The sequence below is a fragment of the Periplaneta americana genome, chromosome 7 (assembly GCF_040183065.1).
Source record: "Periplaneta americana isolate PAMFEO1 chromosome 7, P.americana_PAMFEO1_priV1, whole genome shotgun sequence".
Lineage (NCBI taxonomy): Eukaryota > Metazoa > Arthropoda > Insecta > Blattodea > Blattidae > Periplaneta > Periplaneta americana.
The window spans coordinates 170555636-170575778 of NC_091123.1; the positions used below are offsets into that span (position 1 = coordinate 170555636).

Genomic DNA, 20143 nt, shown 5'->3' on the forward strand with positions numbered 1-20143 from the left:
AGTAATAAATATAAATGACCCTCGAGAGGAAATTAAACGCAGAATAAATACGGGAAACGCCTGTTATTATTCAGTTGAGAAGCTTTTGTCATCCATAATTATGTACTTCGGCACATCATTGTAATATTTTGTCATCCAGTCTGCTCTAAAAAAATGAAAAATTTATAAAACAGTTATAATTACTGCTGGTTGTTCTGTATGGTTGTGAAACTTGGACTCTCACTTTGAGAGAGGATCAGACGCTAAGGTGCTTAGGAATATATTTGGGGCTAAGAGGGATGAAGTTACATGAGAATGGAGAAAGTTACACAACGCAGAACTGCACGCATTGTATTGTTCATCTAACATAATTTGGAACATTAAATCCAGACGTTTGAGATGGGCAGGGCATGTAGCCAGAAATACTTGTAGATTGTTAATTTGGAAGACCCGAGGGAAAAAGATCTTTGGGGAGGTTGAGACGTAGATGGAAGGATAATATTAAAATGGATTTGAGGGAGGTGGGATATGATGGTAGGGACTGGATTAATATTGCTTGGGATAGGGACCGACGGCGGACTAATATGAAGGATTCTCTAAAATCTAGTTGTTATTTCTGCAGTGCTCGGGAAAAGTGACATAAGTCAGTTTCCACAAACCTTTTTTGATAATTTATTGACAACTTACACTAGTTTATGTCGATTTGATTTTTTTCTGTATGAATTATTGTAATGGAAGGAATACTTATGTATTTTTTTTCCAAGCGAGCAGATGTTCCGTAAATTGTCAATAAATTATCAAAAAAGGTTCGTGGAAACTGATTTGTATCACTTTTCCCGAGCACTGCAGATTTGTAGTGATGGGTTATTTGATATCATGATCTATGAAGAAATTGGTTGCTATGACAACAACGATGTGTCATCAAATCGTTTAATAATATTAACCATATGATACAAATTATGTCGTCATAATAGAAATCATAATGTTTTAGTTTACATGGCAATATTTTATGGCACTGGTACAATAATGTGGCATTATTATGAATTATTTTCACTAATAATAAAGTGTTGATGATGCTGGAGTACAAAGAGCCATTTTACGTAAAATTGTATGAAACAAATTGTTCGTGACCAATCTTATTATTATTATTATTATTATTATTATTACTTACTTACTTACAAATGGCTTTTAAGGAACCCGAAGGTTCATTGCCGCCCTCACATAAGCCCGCCATCGGTCCCTATCCTGTGCAAGATTAAGCCAGTCTCTATCATCATACCCCACCTCCCTCAAATCCATTTTAATATTATCCTCCCATCTACGTCTCGGCCTCCCTAAAGGTCTTTTTCCCTCCGGTCTCCCAACTAACACTCTATATGCATTTCTGGATTCGCTCATACGTGCTACATGCCCTGCCCATCTCAAACGTCAAACGTATTATTATTATTATTATTATTATTATTATTATTATTATTATTATTATTGCTATGATCTGGTCAGTTTTATCTCTCCTATATTGTTTTAAGATTCCGTAACTCATTAATTGAAATCTATGTATTATAACACATTGTTTATTCTGTTGTCTGTTACCCGCTTTGTGTCCGATCATTGGCAACACTGCAGCTTTGGCACCAGTGGCTACGTCGATAACTCCGTAACCTCCACAACCTTAACGCTCTTCACAGCTTGCTTCACAGAATCACAGTTCACACTTCTACCAATAGATCGTAACACAACACGTGGTAATATCAGCTGTTTCGAGGTTTACAGTGTTTATGTGAGAAGTAAGGAAAATGCATGTTTGACGGTGACAGAATGGAGCAGTTGCTGAAGGTTTTGCACGCCTTCTTCACATACTTAATTAAACATAAATTAAAGTGGCAAGAAAACATGCAGAAAGCAGTGTCGCCAATTAACGCTCTGTGCAATCAAGCGGAACAATTCAGACTTGTGAAGAAGTAGGTTATGTTGTGTTTCAGTTATACTTTTTAAGTTTTAAAATACGGTTTATTACTTAGCTTGGCTAAGTATAAGGTTATTCAAAAGTAAGTTCCAATTTTGAAACAGCTGTATCTTCTGTACATGTCAGCAGTTTGGTTTCATTAGGTACCGTTACTGTTTTGAAGGTTTGTTTTTTTTTTATCGATGCGTGTTTCGTTGCTATGGTAACTGTGTCATGCTTGCTTGCACAAACAATAACAGTTGTAGGAGAGGAATTTTAATAAATTTTGCAATGGTTGCACTATTACGAGTTCGAATTGGCCTCCTTCAGTGTTATCACGAATGCAATAGAATGAATTAAAATAAGTCAAAATGGAAACAAAAACTAAAATTATAATTCGACTTATTTACTTATTTGACAGCTTTATCAGAATGAATTCAAAATTCAAATTTGTAGACGCGAGTCACACAAGAATTTATAGAAGAAGATGCCCAAAATGGGCGAAAACGTTCAAAATGTGTTAACAAAATATACTTCTGGGTTAACATTAAAGTAAGTCAAGACGGAAACAAAACTAAAATTATTATTTACATTTAGTTACAAATACCTATTACATTAAGAGTGAAATGTTTTCATTAATTTTTAGAGTTTCAAAATGTTTTGTGTTTTCATTCTAATTAAACTTTACTATTTTCAATTAGGCCTATCCTATGTATCTCTAAATGTATGTTTTTTTTTTTCCCCTTCTGTATTGTGACGAAGCCTATCACATCACTGCATGTTTAATGGCTTAATAAATTGATATATATATATATATATAATTTTAATGTACCGAAGTACATATGATATTTCCATGCAGATATTCTGCGTCATCATACGATGAAAGAGTAATGGAATGGAGAAAAATTCCCTCCGGCGCCGGGATCATCATATGATGACGCAGAATATCTGCATGGAAATATCATACGTACTTCGGTACATTAAAATAATATATATGATATGCGTAATCACTTCGTGATTTAAGACGGCACTTATTCCGTCGGATCCCGGCCAACTAGTCACTCATAACGAGTGCACCTCAGCACATGTGTGGACTTCAGTCCTACGTTCATAGACACCTATGACGTAGTGCAGAGGGCAGCCACTAGAGGGAACCCAAGAGTTGGAACTTAATCTGAGACGATTCTGTCCGGCGCCGGGGTGGGTATCGGGTGTGGCTTAGTGGATAAAGCATCAGCACGTAGAGCTGAAAACCCGGGTTCAAATCCAGAGGGAATTTTTCTCCATTCCATTACTCTTTCCTCGTATTAATAAATTGAATTGAATTGAATTTATAAAGTACATATGCTCGTATTAAAACAATATTATATTTTGTGAGGTTATCCCTGGCAGGGATGTTGATATGAATTTATGAGAGGGGAATAACTTTCCAACAGGGGTAATCCCCCCCCCCCCCGTTAATTCGCACCCTGCTCTTTGCCAAGAGATTGATCAGAATAAGCTAACCATTTTCTTTTGTGTTCTTTTCTGGTCAGTGTTTTTGTTGTGGTTGTTACACTTTATTTACTGATTTCGCAGCTTGGTTCTGACCCATTACAGGGGTTATTTGCACCTTTCTTGGCAAGTTTGTCTACTTCATTTCCTTCAATACCCTGATGTCCTGGCACCCATCGTAATTCTACGAAGTTATTCCATGACAATACCAGGAGGAACTGAAGGCATTCCCACATTAAATTTTGATTTAAATTGGTTGGAATCAAGTGCCTTTAAGCCAGCTTGACTATGGGTGAAGATGAGAATGTGTCTCACACTGTAACAGATACCGGTACAATACAGATCTTCCTGAAATTTTTCTTATTTTTCAGATTTGAGGACAGTGAAGAAGATTTTCAGCTCCGCAACAAAATCATTTCTAAGATAAAATCAGGCTTAGAGGAAGAGATGGTGATGCTTCTAGAAATACTGTAAGTATAACTGATATTTCCCATGGTTTTATGGTATTCATTCTATTGATATTTAACAAATGCGATCCATACACAATCAGCTAATTTTCACAGCTACCTATTTGTGAACTAGTATGCAGTGTTCAGATAGTACTCATACCTTGCTATATGACATTTGAAAGTACAGTCCATACATTTTATCTTTCCACGCCACTCGCATGTGTGCAGTTTCACTATGCACTGCCGCATCTGCTCTATATTCACAAACGTGGAAAGATAAAATGTATGCACCATAATAAGCAGTATTTCATATTATGGCTTCATTCATAGGCATCAATTGCAGATGAATATAATTTGTTTTGTTGACATCAGGATTAAAAGTAGGCTGTAGTGAACAGATTTTAGTATAGCTTTTTCTGTTTAACATTTTACAGATTACAGTATCAAACTGTAACTTTTCTGGGATTAACAGTTGAATAAATGCCATTCCATCATCAAAATTATAACTCCTGCATTGAAAATACGTTTTTAGCTCTCTACAGTGATACTGTGTAGCTTACTATGGCTGTGGACTTACTATTTTACCTGTATGCATTTCTCCAAATATCTTTGTAACTATTCATTGCAGAGTAGCATCTCCAATCCTTAATTTGATCAGTGGAACCCCTTGTCACACTCTGTTGTTCTGGGGCAGCATTTTTCGTACAACCTATACTATATACAAAATTATAGAAGTAGCTGAGAAATGTATTGACAAAATGGATCAGAAAAGACTAACAAAATTAATCCTGCACTACAGTGGCGGCTCCTGCATATTTCTTAAGAGGAGGAAAGAAGGTAACAGGACGAAATGACACCTTCTTGAATGAAACATGCTACAAATTAGCCTACATACATACATGTAAGACCAGGTAGTGTTGGGGTTGGCCTTCCCTTCTGTGTAGCAATAATCTGTTCTTGTAAACTGAGTTTACTAAATTATCCATAAAATATAATGTTTTCACTTCCATTCATTGTTGAATAATTGCACAAATTAACAATTACAAGGAAATTCACCTCGTAGCATTTTTCGAGCACACTACAGGATCACACATGTTGGAAGAGACTATAGCAACTAACATATTTAATTCGAATCACGGAAATGAGAATGGGAAATAATCTGAGGAAAGCAAGAACACTGCACCCATCCACGTGGTCTGTGTTGCCACATGTACATTTTACAAGTTCAGTATCACATGCTTTTGAAGAATGTCAGTTCTTGTAAAGTCATACTACCATTATTGTTCAAAGTTGCCGGTGGCCGATTTTTTATGTTAAAAATAATGTAGTTTGGAGTACCTACTTACTTTCAATTTCAAATATATTTGTACAAAACTGACAACTTGGCTGTTGCCCTGTCTAGTACACAATGAACGGAAGTGAATTTCAGGGGCCAAAAAGATCTGCGATACTAACGTAGAACTACTTCCTCTTTGTTTTATATAAACCCGACTTTAACTTTCAAATATCCTTGAAAGTTTCAAACCATAATAGTAGCCTATATAAAGTGCAATGAATAAAATGTTTGATTTATAATTAAAAAAAAAAAGTTTATATGGTGTCTTTCATAGCTTTGCGTTAAAACTGTTTTATTGTGTCTCCTCCTAGATGTGTTATAGGCTGGTTGAAAGCAAGATCGTTAGATGGCAGCGGTAGCGAGCTTGCTGCAAGACCAGTCGGTTTCTATTTCCCGCCCATGCGCTGATTCAGAGGAGGATCTCCTCCCTCTCCGTTCATTTACTTGCTTTAAAACTCTGCTTCTTTCTTTGCCCGCTAGCGCGCTGTTGTCTATGTGTGTTAACTGCAGTAAAGGAGGAATGGATTGACTTTCCTCCACACAAAAAATCTCGTATCTTTCTCATAGTTTTCTAGCAGCACATGAGTGCGCGTTGTTTAAAACTCGATCAACCGAGGTTTTCTTATAGCTGTGAACTTAAAAATTATCGAATCTTCCTTGAATTTCAAGGCACATATTTTATTTGGTATTTACTTTCAAAAGAAGAAAAATGTGAGGAGGACGTTCCTCCCTTCCCTCCCCCGAGGAACCACCACTGCTGCACTATTCTCTGAGAAGGAGAAGACCCAAGAAAATCTGGGCAGAAACAGTGTCAGACCACTGAGGGCTAATACTTTTACACGTCTAATACATAACAAATTTTTTAAGCTGTTAGTGTCAAAGGTTTTGTGTATCAACTTCGCAGCCCTACTTCACTTCTATCTCCTGAGGCCAAGACGACTGTTCACAGCATGTTTTCTATTGCATTGTCAGTGACTCTTCATTCCTTGTAGTTATAATGTACGAGGCACGTCCAGAAAGTAAGCTTCTCTGAGGTCTATTATAGATTTATTAATTTGCCCTACAGAATAATATCTGTAATGTTGACAATTAATATTTGGGGAGAAAAATTCGCTCCGGCGCCGGGGATCGAACCCGGGTCCTTGGTTCTACGTACCAAGCGCTCTGACCACTGAGCTACGCCGAATTCAATCCACAGCACTGGACCGAATCTTCTCCTCAAATATTAATTGTCAACATTACAGAGCTTATTCTGTAGGACAAATTAAGAAATCCATAATATTCTCACAGCTAGCAGTGCATCATAACTGCGGAATCCTGGCCAAATAAGTCACTCAACTGAGTGCGCTCCTAGTATAATGGCAGTCAGCATATATGTCTAACTTGGAGTCAGGCCACAAAGGGAAACATTGAAGGAGGAAGATTCGATCCGGTGCTGTGGATTGAATTCGGCGTAGCTCAGTGGTCAGAGTGCTTGGTACATAGAACCAAGGACCCAGGTTCGATCCCCGGCGCCGGAGCGAATTTTTCTCCTAAAATATTAATTGTTCTCTGAGGTCGTTTACAGAAAGAAAACACAGTTTTAAGGAAGGATTTATTGGAACAGATACAGCAATATGTTGAGATATTTTTCAACATATTCCCCACCGGAATTGAGATATTTGTCATATCGTGGGATCAATAGAGAGGTGTAAGGTCACACACTGGTTCCGATCCCAGGCGGCAGACTTCTACGACACAGGGATACAAAAGTCGATCCCACAGTATGACCAATGTTTCAATTCTGCTGGGAATTACTTACTTACTTACAAATGGCTTTTAAGGAACCCGAAGGTTCATTGCCGCCCTCACATACGCCCGCCAGCGGTCCCTATCCTGTGCAAGATTAATCCAGTCTCTATCATCATACCCCACCTCCCTCAAATCCATTTTAATATTATCCTCCCATCTACGTCTCGGCCTCCCTAAAGGTCTTTTTCCCTCCGGTCTCCCAACTAACACTCTATATGCATTTCTGGATTCGCCCATACGTGCTACATGCCCTGCCCATCTCAAACGTCTGGATTTAATGTTCCTAATTATGTCAGGTGAAGAATACAATGCGTGCAGTTCTGTGTTGTGTAACTTTCTCCATTCTCCTGTAACTTCATCCCGCTTAGCCCCAAATATTTTCCTAAGCACCTTATTCTCAAACACCCTGAACCTATGTTCCTCTCTCAGAGTGAGAGTCCAAGTTTCACAACCATACTGAAGAACCGGTAATATAACTGTTTTATAAATTCTAACTTTCAGATTTTTGGACAGAAGACTGGATGATAAGAGCTTCTCAACCGAATAATAACACGCATTTCCCATATTTATTCTGCGTTTAATTTCCTCCTGAGTATCATTTATATTTGTTACTGTTGCTCCAAGATATTTGAATTTTTCCACCTCTTCGAAGGATAAATCTCCAATTTTTATATTTCCATTTCGTACAATATTCTGGTCACGAGATTTAATCATATACTTTGTCTTTTCGGGATTTACTTCCAAACCGATCGCTCTACTGCTAATTCTGCTGGGAATTATGTTGAAAAAATACCTCAACTTATGCTGTATCTATTCCTGTAAATCTTTCCATGAAATTGTGTTTTCTTACTACAAACGGCCCCAGAGAAACTCACTTTCTGGACGGCCTATGAAGAGTTAACATATGTAATCTGCACATGTGCAATAATTACAAGCATTTCTGTTGATTGTTATGTAACAAACAATTTGTATGTTGTAGGCAAGATTGTGAGGCAAGCAACAAGGCATTGAAGAACAAGCTGGTAGTTGTGGAGCAGAGCTGTGACGTAGTGGATACTGCAGACATGCTTCAAGGCACTGCCACACAGCCAGCTCCAGGTCTGATGCTGGAGTGGGCCCATGATGCCTGGAGCCTGTACCACGCATTGTATCCTTACAGTTCTTAACAAGGTTACTTTGTAAGCAGTTTAGTCTCCATCCCTTACTTACTTACTGGCTTTTAAGGAACCCGGAGGTTCATTGTCGCCCTCACATAAGCCATCCATAGGTCCTTATCCTGAGCAAGATTAATCCAGTCTCTATCATCATATCCCACCTCCCTCAGATCCATTTTAATATTATCTTCCCATCTACTCTCGGCCTCCCCAAAGGTCTTTTTCCCCTCTGGCCTCCCAACTAACACTCTATACGCATTTCTGGATTCGCCCATACGTGCTACATGCCCTGCCCATCTCAAACGTCTAGATTTAATGTTCTCCATTCCACATAATATAATCTTTTCGCTGTAAGAAAAATCCTAATGTAAACAATAGCACGTGACTGAAGTGAGGCTTCATTGGTCGCTGTTTGGCGCCATAGATTCTGAGTACGTGTTCCCGCCTACTGTTGTACATTCTGTTTCATGTTAAACATTTCCCGTTACTCGTCAAGAAGGCCTAACCTCACTACTATGCATTCGTTTGCTTAGAAAACATTTACTTTATAATTACTGTAATTAAATTATTTTTAAGTCTTATGTCTTCACAATGGACAGTTATGGATGCAGAAGCCATACTTCAGTACCACGTGCTTACGTGAACAACTACGAGCTCAAGTGACGCCAGCTTGTTACAAGAACAGACTGCCTCGGTATTACTGTTGGTATTCATCCGCGTTCATAATACATAACAAAATATAAAAGTAGCTTTTCTTACATAGCGTTTTACATATGAGTGAAGTTAAATGTTTAATCGTATTTAACAACTAGAATTCAATGTTTTATTTTCAAATAATACAAGATTGTGGTTTCCATATACGAACTATATTTTCCTGCGTCGTGTGAGTGTTTCAACTGTGAGCCAATCACGGGTATGACAGCAATGTGCTTATGTTTACATTAGGATTTTTCTTACAGCAAAAACTGTATAGATATAGGTACAAAACATTAATTCAGAGGAGGTTGAAGAATCGATATTATTGTTGTTTAGTCAGCTGTCCGAAGAAAGATTTGAATCTCATAAGTGACATCAATAAGGCATCACTCATGATGCAACTTACTCAGGAGGCAATGGGATAGGGTGGCCAGTTCCTTTCCCCCTCCATAGCATAGGTACATCGCTAACAACATATTACACCAATGAGACTTCAGATAACCCACAATTATTAAGCCACATGCATTAAGGCATTAGGTACAGCTTACAGCAGTAAAATTTTGGAAATATTCAACATTTTTTTCCCTCCATTACTGTATCTTGTACAGTAATGAAAATTAGCATGTGCAAAACACTGTTCTTCTGCTATATGAAAAAAATAATTTTATGATTAAAAAAATTTATTTATATATATATTTTTTTCAAAATTCAAAATGATGGTAGTTCACTGTGCAGTGATGAAGCGTTTCCCTCATAACTCAAAAAATTCCAACATTCTGTGATGAATGTTTCTGTACCCAGTATGTATTTATGCATGTCATATCTACAATATGATGCAAAATCACTCCTCTACCTTTGATAGGTTGTCTGATAAGAAATAAATTCATTTAAAAATGGTCAAATATCAGTATTCTCTTCTAACACAAAATAAAAAAAAAATATTATTTATTAAGGAATGTAAACATGAGTTTCAGCAATAAAATAAAAGAGAGAGAACATGAAAAAGTTAACAAGTTTATGAGTTATGAGGGGAAATGCGTCATCACTGCACAGTAAACTGCCACCATTTTGAATTTAGAAAAAAAATATATATATATCGGCATTAGAGCATTCGAGGCCTAGGGGTTCATTTCCCTTTCCTTCCTCCTCTTTCTACTTTTCTGTTCCTAGTGCTGACCTGCTATGGCACTAAAATCGTCCTCCAGTGGTTTAAGGAGGGAAAGCTGGTGATCAACAAGATCTCCCAGCTAGGTCCAATGGACCCGTCGACCAACAGCAGGTGTGGTCCTCCAGACATTCTGGGGGTTGTGTGTGAATTAAGTAGCCACCAAAACGTTAAAATATGGTGTTCACTTAAATCGGCTACAACTTGCCATTTAACTTCGTCCCCTAACTGCCCATTGTGCAACTCAAACCAAGAAATGGATTCAGAACACCTCAAAATCTGTGCTTCAGTGGCTGGTCATGATAATATCTTTGAAAAATATTGGAGTGCAAGAGGTCAAATGACTTTATTGTCAAACGCCTGGCATTAGAAAACAACAAACAACAACATATTTTAAATCGTAAAAATATTTTTTTCATGTAGCGGAAGGACAGTGTTTTACACATACCAATTTTCATTATTGTACAAGATACAGTAATAGAGGAAATAAATGTTGGATATTTCCAAAAATTTTACTGCTGTAAGCTGTACTTAACCCCTTAAGTATAAAATAAAGAAGGATTTCAACATCAAAATTTTTCATTGAATTATATATGCATTTAAGCATTAATATATATATTTTTATTCAACTTAACTTTAGTCAAGCTATCTTCAGATATTTGGAGCATTGAAATGTATGAATTATGAAGATGAAGACACCATTGTACAATTTCAAAAAGCCTTTAAAGAAAGTCCTGAAATGAGCAATCATATTCAAAGTAAGTATATGCGAGCCCTATGTTATTAGCGAAAAGAGTGACTTTGCAAGATATTGTATTTTATTTAAGGAATCTTAATTCATCCCTGTTTAGATCGTTTGTTTTCACATATATTAAAGTGCCGACCCCCTTTGCGTAGTATTATGTGAAAAATGCCAAGTAAATGTACACAAGTGAGCCGCTCCACTGAGCCATATCACGATTAGATTGTGACCGGCACTTCTAGCACAATGATAAAATCATAATGTAATCGTGATTGGCACTCAAAGAGTTAATCATTTGCGAAAACGTTTTCGTACTGCATTTTAAATGCACAGTAAGCTTAAAGAATGAATAATTTTATTTGTAGACGTTCAAGGTTATTTTCTACAGTTATTCTGACATTAAAATCACATTAGAAAATCAGCCTTGATCACTGATTATAATGAGATGAAAATCTGATTTGTTTCAGTCTCTGATTCATTCATTCATTCATTTTATTCCATAGATCTTACATGAGCAATGAAGCTTTAAGATGTGGAACATGTCAACATTTTACAATATTACAATTACAATTTTTACAAATTTTTATAGTTTTACAATTTAGTAATTTTATACAATTTTTACAATGTTGTACAATTTTTTTACATTTTGGCGAGATGTAGTGAGATGAAATGAGGTCCGAGGATTCGCCAAAATATTACCCGGCATTTGCCTTTTCGGTGGGGGAAACCTCGGAAAAACCCAACCAGGTAATCAAATCAAAGGGGGTAATCAAATCAAAGGGGTTGATGCCAAGGACTCGCCATAGACCATCCGGCTTCAGTCCCACGGCTGTGGAAAACCTCGGAAGAAACCAAAGTCCAAAGGGGGATCCAACCCAAGCCCGAACGCAGCTCCGGAACAGCAGCCCAGCGAGTCTGCCGACTGAGCTACATCGATGGCTCTACTAAAAGTATACAATACATAGCCAATCAGATTATTAAATTTACAAACGCAAACGATCATTCATAAGTTGAGCTAAATTATAATACAAAACAATTTAATTAAATTTAAGGCATAAACAATTCAACCAGTTGTGATATACAGAAATTGATAATACATATCATGCAAACTACTTCAAATTACAAACACAAACAATTTATCAGTAGAGATATATAGATTACTATTCAATTTAAAGCATATACAATTCATCGGCCAAAACTATACAAATATATACAATACAAAGTAGCATACTTTCATTAAGCTATACAAATTTGTGCAATTAATATCAAGTAGATTAATTCAATTTATAATCATAAACAATTCATCAGTTGAGCTATACATATTACCATTCAATTTACAGTAGGTCTATATACAATTCATCAGTAGAGCTACGCAGACTAGTAATCATTTTAAGAACATATACAATTCATCAGCCAAACTATACAAACATATACAATCAAATTAGTTCAATTTACAAACTTATTTTCGTTAAGCTATACAATTCATATGAAGTAGATTAATTCAATTTATAAGCTTAAACAATTCATCAGTTGACCTATACAGTATACTATTCAATTTACAGTACATACAATTCATCAGTTATGCTAAACAAAAAATACAATACATAGTAAACAGATTAAGTCAATATAAAAACATATTTTAGTTGAGCTATATAAAATTGTACATGTCATTTAAGTAGAATAATTCAATTCACAAGCATAAACAATTCATCAATTGTGTAGAAGGTATGAGTATGTAGAAATTTGGTTAATTCTTTTCTGAACCTTTTCTCGTTGTTCTTCAAATCTTTAAGATAATTAGGCAGTGCATTGAAGACTGTTATACATGAATAGCGAACTCCTTTTTTAAAACAGCTTAGACTAACAGAGGGTAGATGAAGATCTGATTTACGTCTTGTATTAAAATGATGAATGTCTTGATTAGTACTGAATTTATCTTGGTTCTTAATATACAGCATCATTAGGGAAAGAATGTATTCACAAGGTAAAGTCAAGATTTCTAAGTTTCGGAAAATATTTTTACATGAGGTCCTTTTATGCACACCGGTCATTATTCTTATAGCTTTCTTTTGTAAAACAAAAACGTGTTTAGCTTCAGACGAGTTACCCCAGAATATTAATCCATATTTCATTACAGAGTGAAAATATGCAAAGTATGACATTTTAAGTAAGTTTATACCACCAATAGTAGATAAGGATCTTAATGCATAACAGGCAGAGCTCAATTTACGAGTAATACATTCTATATGCGTTTTCCAGTTCAAGTGATTATCCAATTCTAAACCAAGAAACTTTGTGCTTATAGATTCTTTGAGATGAGTTCCATTTAATCGAATACTGTAGGAAACCTGAGCACTATTGTGTGTACTAAATTTGACTGCACTGGTTTTATCAACATTAAGTGCTAGTGATTTTCCTCAAATGCAACAAAGAATCAGAAATCACCAAATACAGTGAAACCTGTCTTTACGGACACCCCCAAGATACGGACACTCCTCATATACGGACAGATTTTTATGACCCAACTGAAATAATATAGAAATAATGATAAATTTAACTCTCGTTTACGGACACTCTCAGACACGGACACGGACAGCTGTTTCACAGTCCTAAAGCTTGATTTACCTCCTGACTGCGGACAGAACTTGGATTTCAAGACCTAATGTGTTACAAAAATGGAAAATTTAGTTTCGAGAAATTCCTTAACATGAAAGAAGACAATAAGGGTCTCGTAGGCTACCACTAGCCCAGCCGGCTACCCCTTGTTAACAGTTGGAAGTGGAGGATAAACAAAGTCATAAAATTTAACCTGTCTGATGGGTCCAAGGTTTCCACGATCGTGAAATTGTATTGGACACATAGCCTAATAGGGTTATAGTAGGATTATTCTCTTCACTTCAATCAGTTGTTCTGTTTCGAGAGACATGGCACCTGAACGTAAAGGTTAAGTTGAAAACTGTAAATTACAGTACTGCATAACTGTAGACCTAGAATAAAATTGCATGGCACAGTACTGTATTTTCCTTTTTCGGTCTTATCTATTGTAGTTCAAAGTTGCAAAGAATTTACTGTGGTATAGTATACTGTATTTAGAATTAAACTACAGTAATACATTTCATTTAAAGCGTGAAGGGATACATAATGCATATTATAAATTTACTGTTAGATTGGGGAGCCTCTCTCCCAATAAAGGACACCTCCCAGATGCGGACAGATTGTTACGTCCCTTCGATGTCCGTAAATGAGAGGTTTCACTGTATGTTCTACACTGCACATTCAAAATGTTAGACATGAGTTATTCTCTGAAGCGTCATCTCAATAGTCAACCATAAACATAAGAAATTCTCAGTAACCTAAAATTTTGGCCGTTAGTACAAACCACTGTTTACTTAATCAACTGTTAGCAAAATGTAACTTGAAGTATCTGTGTGTTGACTGAGACTGAAAAACAAAGAAATGATTTCATTCAGATATACAGAATGAACCTTAAATAATGCCATTAATTTCAGAGGGTTATTCTTTGAGATATTTAAAACAAAAAAGTTTAATACTATTGTGCCCGTTTTTGCTTCCTTTTCGAGTTAAAAAATGTTTTATATTGAACATGTTGTTGTTGTTATCTAATGCTGGGCTTTGGCAATGAAGCCATTAGCGCTCTTGCTCTCCAATATTTCTCTGTGGTGGATCCAGCAGGTAGAACTTCACAGGTTATGAGATGATTTGCAGTCATTTCTTCTTCTTTGTGGCATAGAGGACAATTAGGATTCGTGTAAATTCCTATTTTATGCAAGTGTTTGGCCAAATTAATCATGTTCCTTAAGCAGTCTGAGTTTTGCTACTGCAGTTTTATGTGGGATTTCTGGAATAATTTCTGTTTTTTTTTTATTAAAATGTTCCATTTTTTTATCTTTGGCTTTGTTACATAGTGCTTGGTTTTGCTTGATTTTGTAATTGAATCAGTCGGAGCTAAAAGGAATTAAGTCACTTTCCACAACTTTTCAGGAGGAGTAAAAAACATTCCACTAATAACACAAATATTATATTTTTATGTTATAGAAGACAAAATAATATTTAAAAGTCTTAGTTCCTTCTTCCTCCATTCGATGCGCATGACATCTGTTGTTCAAATTGTTGCATAACTCAAAACTGCTGCATATTTTGACTTAGTTCCTTTTAGCTCTGACCGATTCATTTGTTTTTAATATTAGTCTTTTCATGGATTGAAAAGGTAGGCTTTTATTTGTATTCTGAATTAAATTGGAGCCCTTTTTGGCAAGAAAATCAGCAGTTTCATTTCCAGCAATTCCGCAATGTGCAGGTATCCATTGCAATTGAATTCTTTTCTGTAGTTTTTGAAGTTGTTGAATCATTTTGTGACATTCTTTAATTTGGATTGACATCATTATATATGAATTTATTGCATATAATGCTGCTTTAGAATCAGAGCGTATTAAACATTTCATAGCCTATTTCTGGAAAGCCATTGATTTAATTTCCAATATGCTCAGTCAATTTATGAGAGCAGTGTATTATCATAATAAATGATTGAAAGAATTTTAGTTTTGTCCTTTAAATGGATAGGAATTTGGTGCTAACAGATGTAACGTTTAATTCTGCAAAGAAATTTTACATTGTTACATTTGTTCGAATCAAATTTTAAAACCTGGACCAAAATATTTCTTTCCCCCTTCGAGTAGGAAATGCTTCTTGCACCAAAGCATCTTGAAATTATTTTATTACACTTAATAATGTCTAAAACCATAAAATTACTTAGTCATATGTTAAAAAGTGTTAACATTTTAAAAAAGTATATACCTTGGACAGACGGCCCGTTTCAACGTGATGTCACGTCTTCTTCAGTGTCTCCTGAACTACTGGTGATCTTGAATTCTGCGATGTGCATTTGTCGATAGTAGGGGTGGGGGTGTGTTGCTCTTATGCACATCGCACATCGTAGAATTCAAGATCACCAGTAGTTCAGGAGACACTGAAGAAGACGTGACATCACGTCGAAGGTATACACCTTTTTAAAATTTTAACACTTTTTAACGTATGACTAAGTAATTTTATTGGTTTTAACAAATAAAGTGTTAACGTGAACTTTAATCAATGATATAATAATGTCTCTTATCATTGGCGATAATAGTCAACACCATCTGTTGTCATATAGTAGGATTATGGCTTTAATTACATACAAATAACAATATAAAAATAATCAGAAAATTGCCTATAATATAACAAAATGTTATTACCGTATTATCATTATTTTCTATGCTACAAGTGTTTCTGAGCTTATCGTTGGTAAAAGAAATGTATAATATTTTCTTGTTCAATGAAAAGTCTAAAGATGGCTCCAATATCTTTCTTTAATTTTCATACGTTTGTAACACTAGTATTGTATGTTGATTATTATCGATCACGACTATTTCGGAAGCTTTTTTTTTTGTATTGTACATACTTTTCCCATTAAATTACTTCCGAAAAACAAAACTGAATGCAATATTCCATCCATATTATCATTATACGAGTGAAATACATTCTAAAACGCCCAAAAACATCAAATTACTGTATCTTATTCCTGCTAGGTTATGTTATTTTGTCAGTCATTTATTTCTCACTTTGAATTTTCACACTGCATAACCTCTTCAGTTGAAAGCATTGTTAATAAAATACTACGGCCACCATCACAATTCTTACTTACTTTTTCTAGTGTTTATAAATGATCTTGCCCCCTAATAAAAGATGTAGGTCATCCCATATTATTTGCAGATGACACAAGTATAGTAATTACAGCCAATAGCTCCAACACATTCCAATCTTCAACAGAGGAAATTCTCTTCAAAATATGTGACTGGTTCTCAGTCAATAAATTGCTATTAAATTGTAACAAAACTAACATAATTCAATTTAAATCCTGTCCAAATTCAACGTCGCAAATTTCTAGCGCAATAATTAACAATAGATCCCTATTAGAAACAACAACAACCAAATTTCTTGGCTTAAAAGTCGATAATGTGTTAAATTGGAAAAATCATATTAAAGAAATTACCCCCAAACTAAATTCAGCTTGTTTTGCTATTAGATCTGTGCAAAAGATAGTAAATATCAATACCTTAAAAACAATATACTTTGCATACTTCCACTCAGTAATGAGTTTTGGAATAATATTCTGGGGAAATTCCACAGATAGTAACAGTATATTTCTATTACAAAAAAGAGTAATTAGAATATTAGTAGGTACCAAATCTAGGGAATCGTGTAGGACTTATTTAAAAAAACTACAAATAATGCCCATGGCTTGTCAGTATATCTTTTCATTAATAATCTTCCTCGTATGTAATCGTGAAAACTTTGTAACTAATTCAATAGTTCATAGCATAAATACACGTCAAAAAAATGACTTTCATACTCCTTCGGCAAGTCTATCGTGCTATCAAAAAGGAGTGCGTTATATGGCAGTAAAAATGTTCAATAGCCTCCCTATCGATATAAAAAATGAAATTCAAAACATAAAATTATTTAGGGCCAAATTAAAGAAGTACCCAATTTCTCACGCCTTCTATTCTGTAGGTGAATTCATGACATTCAATAACGCTTCATGAAATTGATACTAAAACTATGTGTTGTACTAGTAGACTGTATTGTAAATCTCGTCTGTATATATTTCATCTAGACTGTGACTATAAATTAAGATTTTATAATAGTATTAAGTTTTTTGACTTGTTCCATATTCTAGCTGTAAGCAATGTATCAATACCATGGAATGTTAATAAATACAGTACAATACAATACAATTCTAACATAAATATGTTTTAATTTTGCAGGAATGATAGCATATACCAGCTTCTTCGTGGAAGGATCCTGAAGAATAAATAGTATTATGTAAACGATGCCTCTATAATATCTGCTTCAGGTGCCTTGCGTAAGTTAATGATGTTGCTACTGCCAAATCTTATTAAAATAGCATTAAGACGTATAAACATTGAATGTATCCATAGTGTTTACAATACAATAATACAAAATAACCTTAGCAGTTGAAAGTCTTAAGAAAGATTTTTGCACATTATAATTTCTTCTTTTTACAGTGCTCATCTATAGACACAAGGACTGGATATTCCATGTTTAAAATCGATCTCACAACGGACTGGTTCATTGAACATACCGTAGAACTGACCAATGTCAAGCCTACAGCTTAGGTGGCTTGAATTGTAAGATTTTGAAATGTTGCATTGTGATTGGAAGTGTTTCAACTTCAGTATATTTTGTCTTAGGAAAATAATGAAATAGTGACATATCTGAATGGAAAACCAGAATTTGACTCAATAATACAGAAGAGAAAATGCATCTCAGTTGTTACATGAATGCGAACTATTGTCTGTCTTGTTTTTATATAAACACATGTTGGACTTTATCCTTATTATGTGCCTTATCTTGTAATTAAAATATGTTAAATACTTTGAATGTAATATTCAGTATTTATGGTACTTGTTTTATTATTGTTAATACATGTAATCTTCCCATAATATTATATTATTAAATTATTTTTCTTTACAAAAGCATTAACTCAAAATCTTTTGCCTGATTAATAATTTACAAAATAAACTTGAGAAATATGTATACAGTAAAATCTCTCCTTACGGACAACCCCAAGATACGGACACTCCTCATATACGGACAGATTTTTATGTTCCAACTGAAATAATACAGAAATGATGATAAATGTTTACGGACACTTTCAGACACGCATACGGACAGCTGTTTCACAGTCCTAAAGCTTGCTTTACCTCCTGACTGCGGACAGAACTTGGGTTTCAAAGCTAATGTGTTACAAAAATGGAAAATTTAATTTTGAGAACTGTACAAAAATTTTTTAACATGAAAGAAGACAATAAGGATCTCGTAGGCTACCACTAGCCCAGCCAGCTATCCCTTGTTAGCTGAAAGCAGGTGGATAAACAACCCGTCTGATGGGTCCAAGGTTTCTGCGATCGTGAAATTGTATTGGACACGTGATAGGGTTAGTACAACCTGAACGTAAAGGTTAAGTTGAAAACTGTAAATTACAGTACTGCATAATAACAGACCTGGAATAAAATTACATGGCACAGTACGGTATTTTCCTTTTTCGTTCTTATGTACTGTAGTTCAAAGTTGCAAAGAATTTACTATAGTACAGTATACTGTATTTATAATTAAACTACAGTAATACATTTCATTTAAAGCGTGAAGGGATACATAATGCATATTATAAATTTACTGTTAGATTGGGGAGCATCCCTCCCAATAAAGGACACCTCTCAGATGCGGACAGATTCTTACGTCCCTTCATTGTCCGTAAATGAGAGGTTTCACTGTATAATATTACATAACTTCATTTCATCTTCTTTTAACTGTTGTCATTCATTTGTCGTATATTCATATTAATTAGTGTGAATTATTTTTTGCATTGTTTGTAACATTGTATAAATATGAGCTATCTTTACAGATATATATATATATATATATATATATATATATATATATATATAGGCCTATATATCTTTTAATAATAATACTGTAGAATTTAGAATTTAAGTTTCGAAATTTGGTAATGACAGCCAACATATTTTGAACTGTTAATATCGGTAGATGTTTTTCAGATATACATAGTGGATCACAGACTTCAATTGAAAATCTGCAATGTTAACTGTGGAACAGAGTTGGGAAGCGTGGTTTGGATAGGGCTCTAGGGTTGTCAACCGTCTGGAATTTTTCCGATTGTCAGAAAATCAGTCCTCTATGCAGGAAAAAAATTAAATTGTTTTCAGGATGCTTAATGTCCTGGATTTTGTTCATTGCAATATTATATTCTGAAATTTCATATTGATATTTCATTATTAAAGATCCGACGCAGTTTGCAATGACTATCAAAGTCATTTTATAATTATACGATATACTTTTTGATGAATAGAAACAAAGAGTTTTTAAGTATTATAAGCTCTTTGGATAGAACACAGAAGCGAGTTCGTGGTGCTCATTGGTGACATGGCTTGGTAGTAAACCAGCATTTGAATAAATTGAGTGATTCTGAAATGCATCTCTTTAAGAAGGAAACACTGAATGTGTATCAGAGGGTCGTTGACTATTTGAAAAAAAATGGTTTGATTACTATTCTTCACTTCTTAAGAAAATCACTTTTCTAAGCCTTAATGATACTTTCACATTCAGTGTGAACACAATCCCAAGGGAAAAAATGGAACTCTCTGCATTAAAATCCACAGTTAATTCCCGATTTACCACGAAAATCGTCTGTAGCTGCATTTAGATTGGCAACAGGCCATGATTGTTTGGCCAAACACCTGCATAGAGTTTGAATATATCAGTCCCCTAACTGCCCATTGTGCAACTCAGACCAA

General features: G+C 35.0%; 1 protein-coding gene across 4 annotated transcripts; it reads left to right on the forward strand.

The window, feature by feature from the left end:
* Positions 1-1686: 1686 nt before the first annotated feature.
* LOC138703709 (uncharacterized) lies at positions 1687-18223 on the forward strand. Of its 4 annotated transcripts, none has more exons than XR_011333237.1 (6): positions 1687-1937; positions 3787-3885; positions 7971-8138; positions 10647-10764; positions 17573-17670; positions 17834-18223. XR_011333237.1 is itself a non-coding variant. In XM_069831832.1 (6 exons), the coding sequence occupies exons 1-5, from the start codon at positions 1777-1779 to the stop codon at positions 17611-17613; spliced, it is 582 nt and encodes a 193-aa protein (XP_069687933.1). In that variant the 5' UTR covers positions 1688-1776; the 3' UTR covers positions 17614-17630; positions 17834-18223. The 4 variants fall into 4 exon arrangements, 2 of the variants coding, with proteins under 2 accessions (XP_069687933.1, XP_069687931.1); XM_069831832.1 differs by having other exon boundaries at positions 1688-1937; positions 10652-10764; positions 17573-17630; XR_011333236.1 differs by having other exon boundaries at positions 1689-1937; positions 10652-10764.
* The last annotated feature ends 1920 nt before the right edge of the window (positions 18224-20143 follow it).

Excerpts from the sequence above, each read along its gene's own strand:
- LOC138703709 (XM_069831832.1), top strand. The coding sequence starts at position 1,777 with ATGTTTGACGGTGACAGAATGGAGCAGTTGCTGAAGGTTTTGCACGCC. Across the intron at positions 3,886-7,970 it reads GTGATGCTTCTAGAAATACT|GCAAGATTGTGAGGCAAGCA; the intron begins GTAAGTATAACT and ends TGTATGTTGTAG. Across the intron at positions 8,139-10,651 it reads TGGAGCCTGTACCACGCATT|CTATCTTCAGATATTTGGAG; the intron begins GTATCCTTACAG and ends ACTTTAGTCAAG.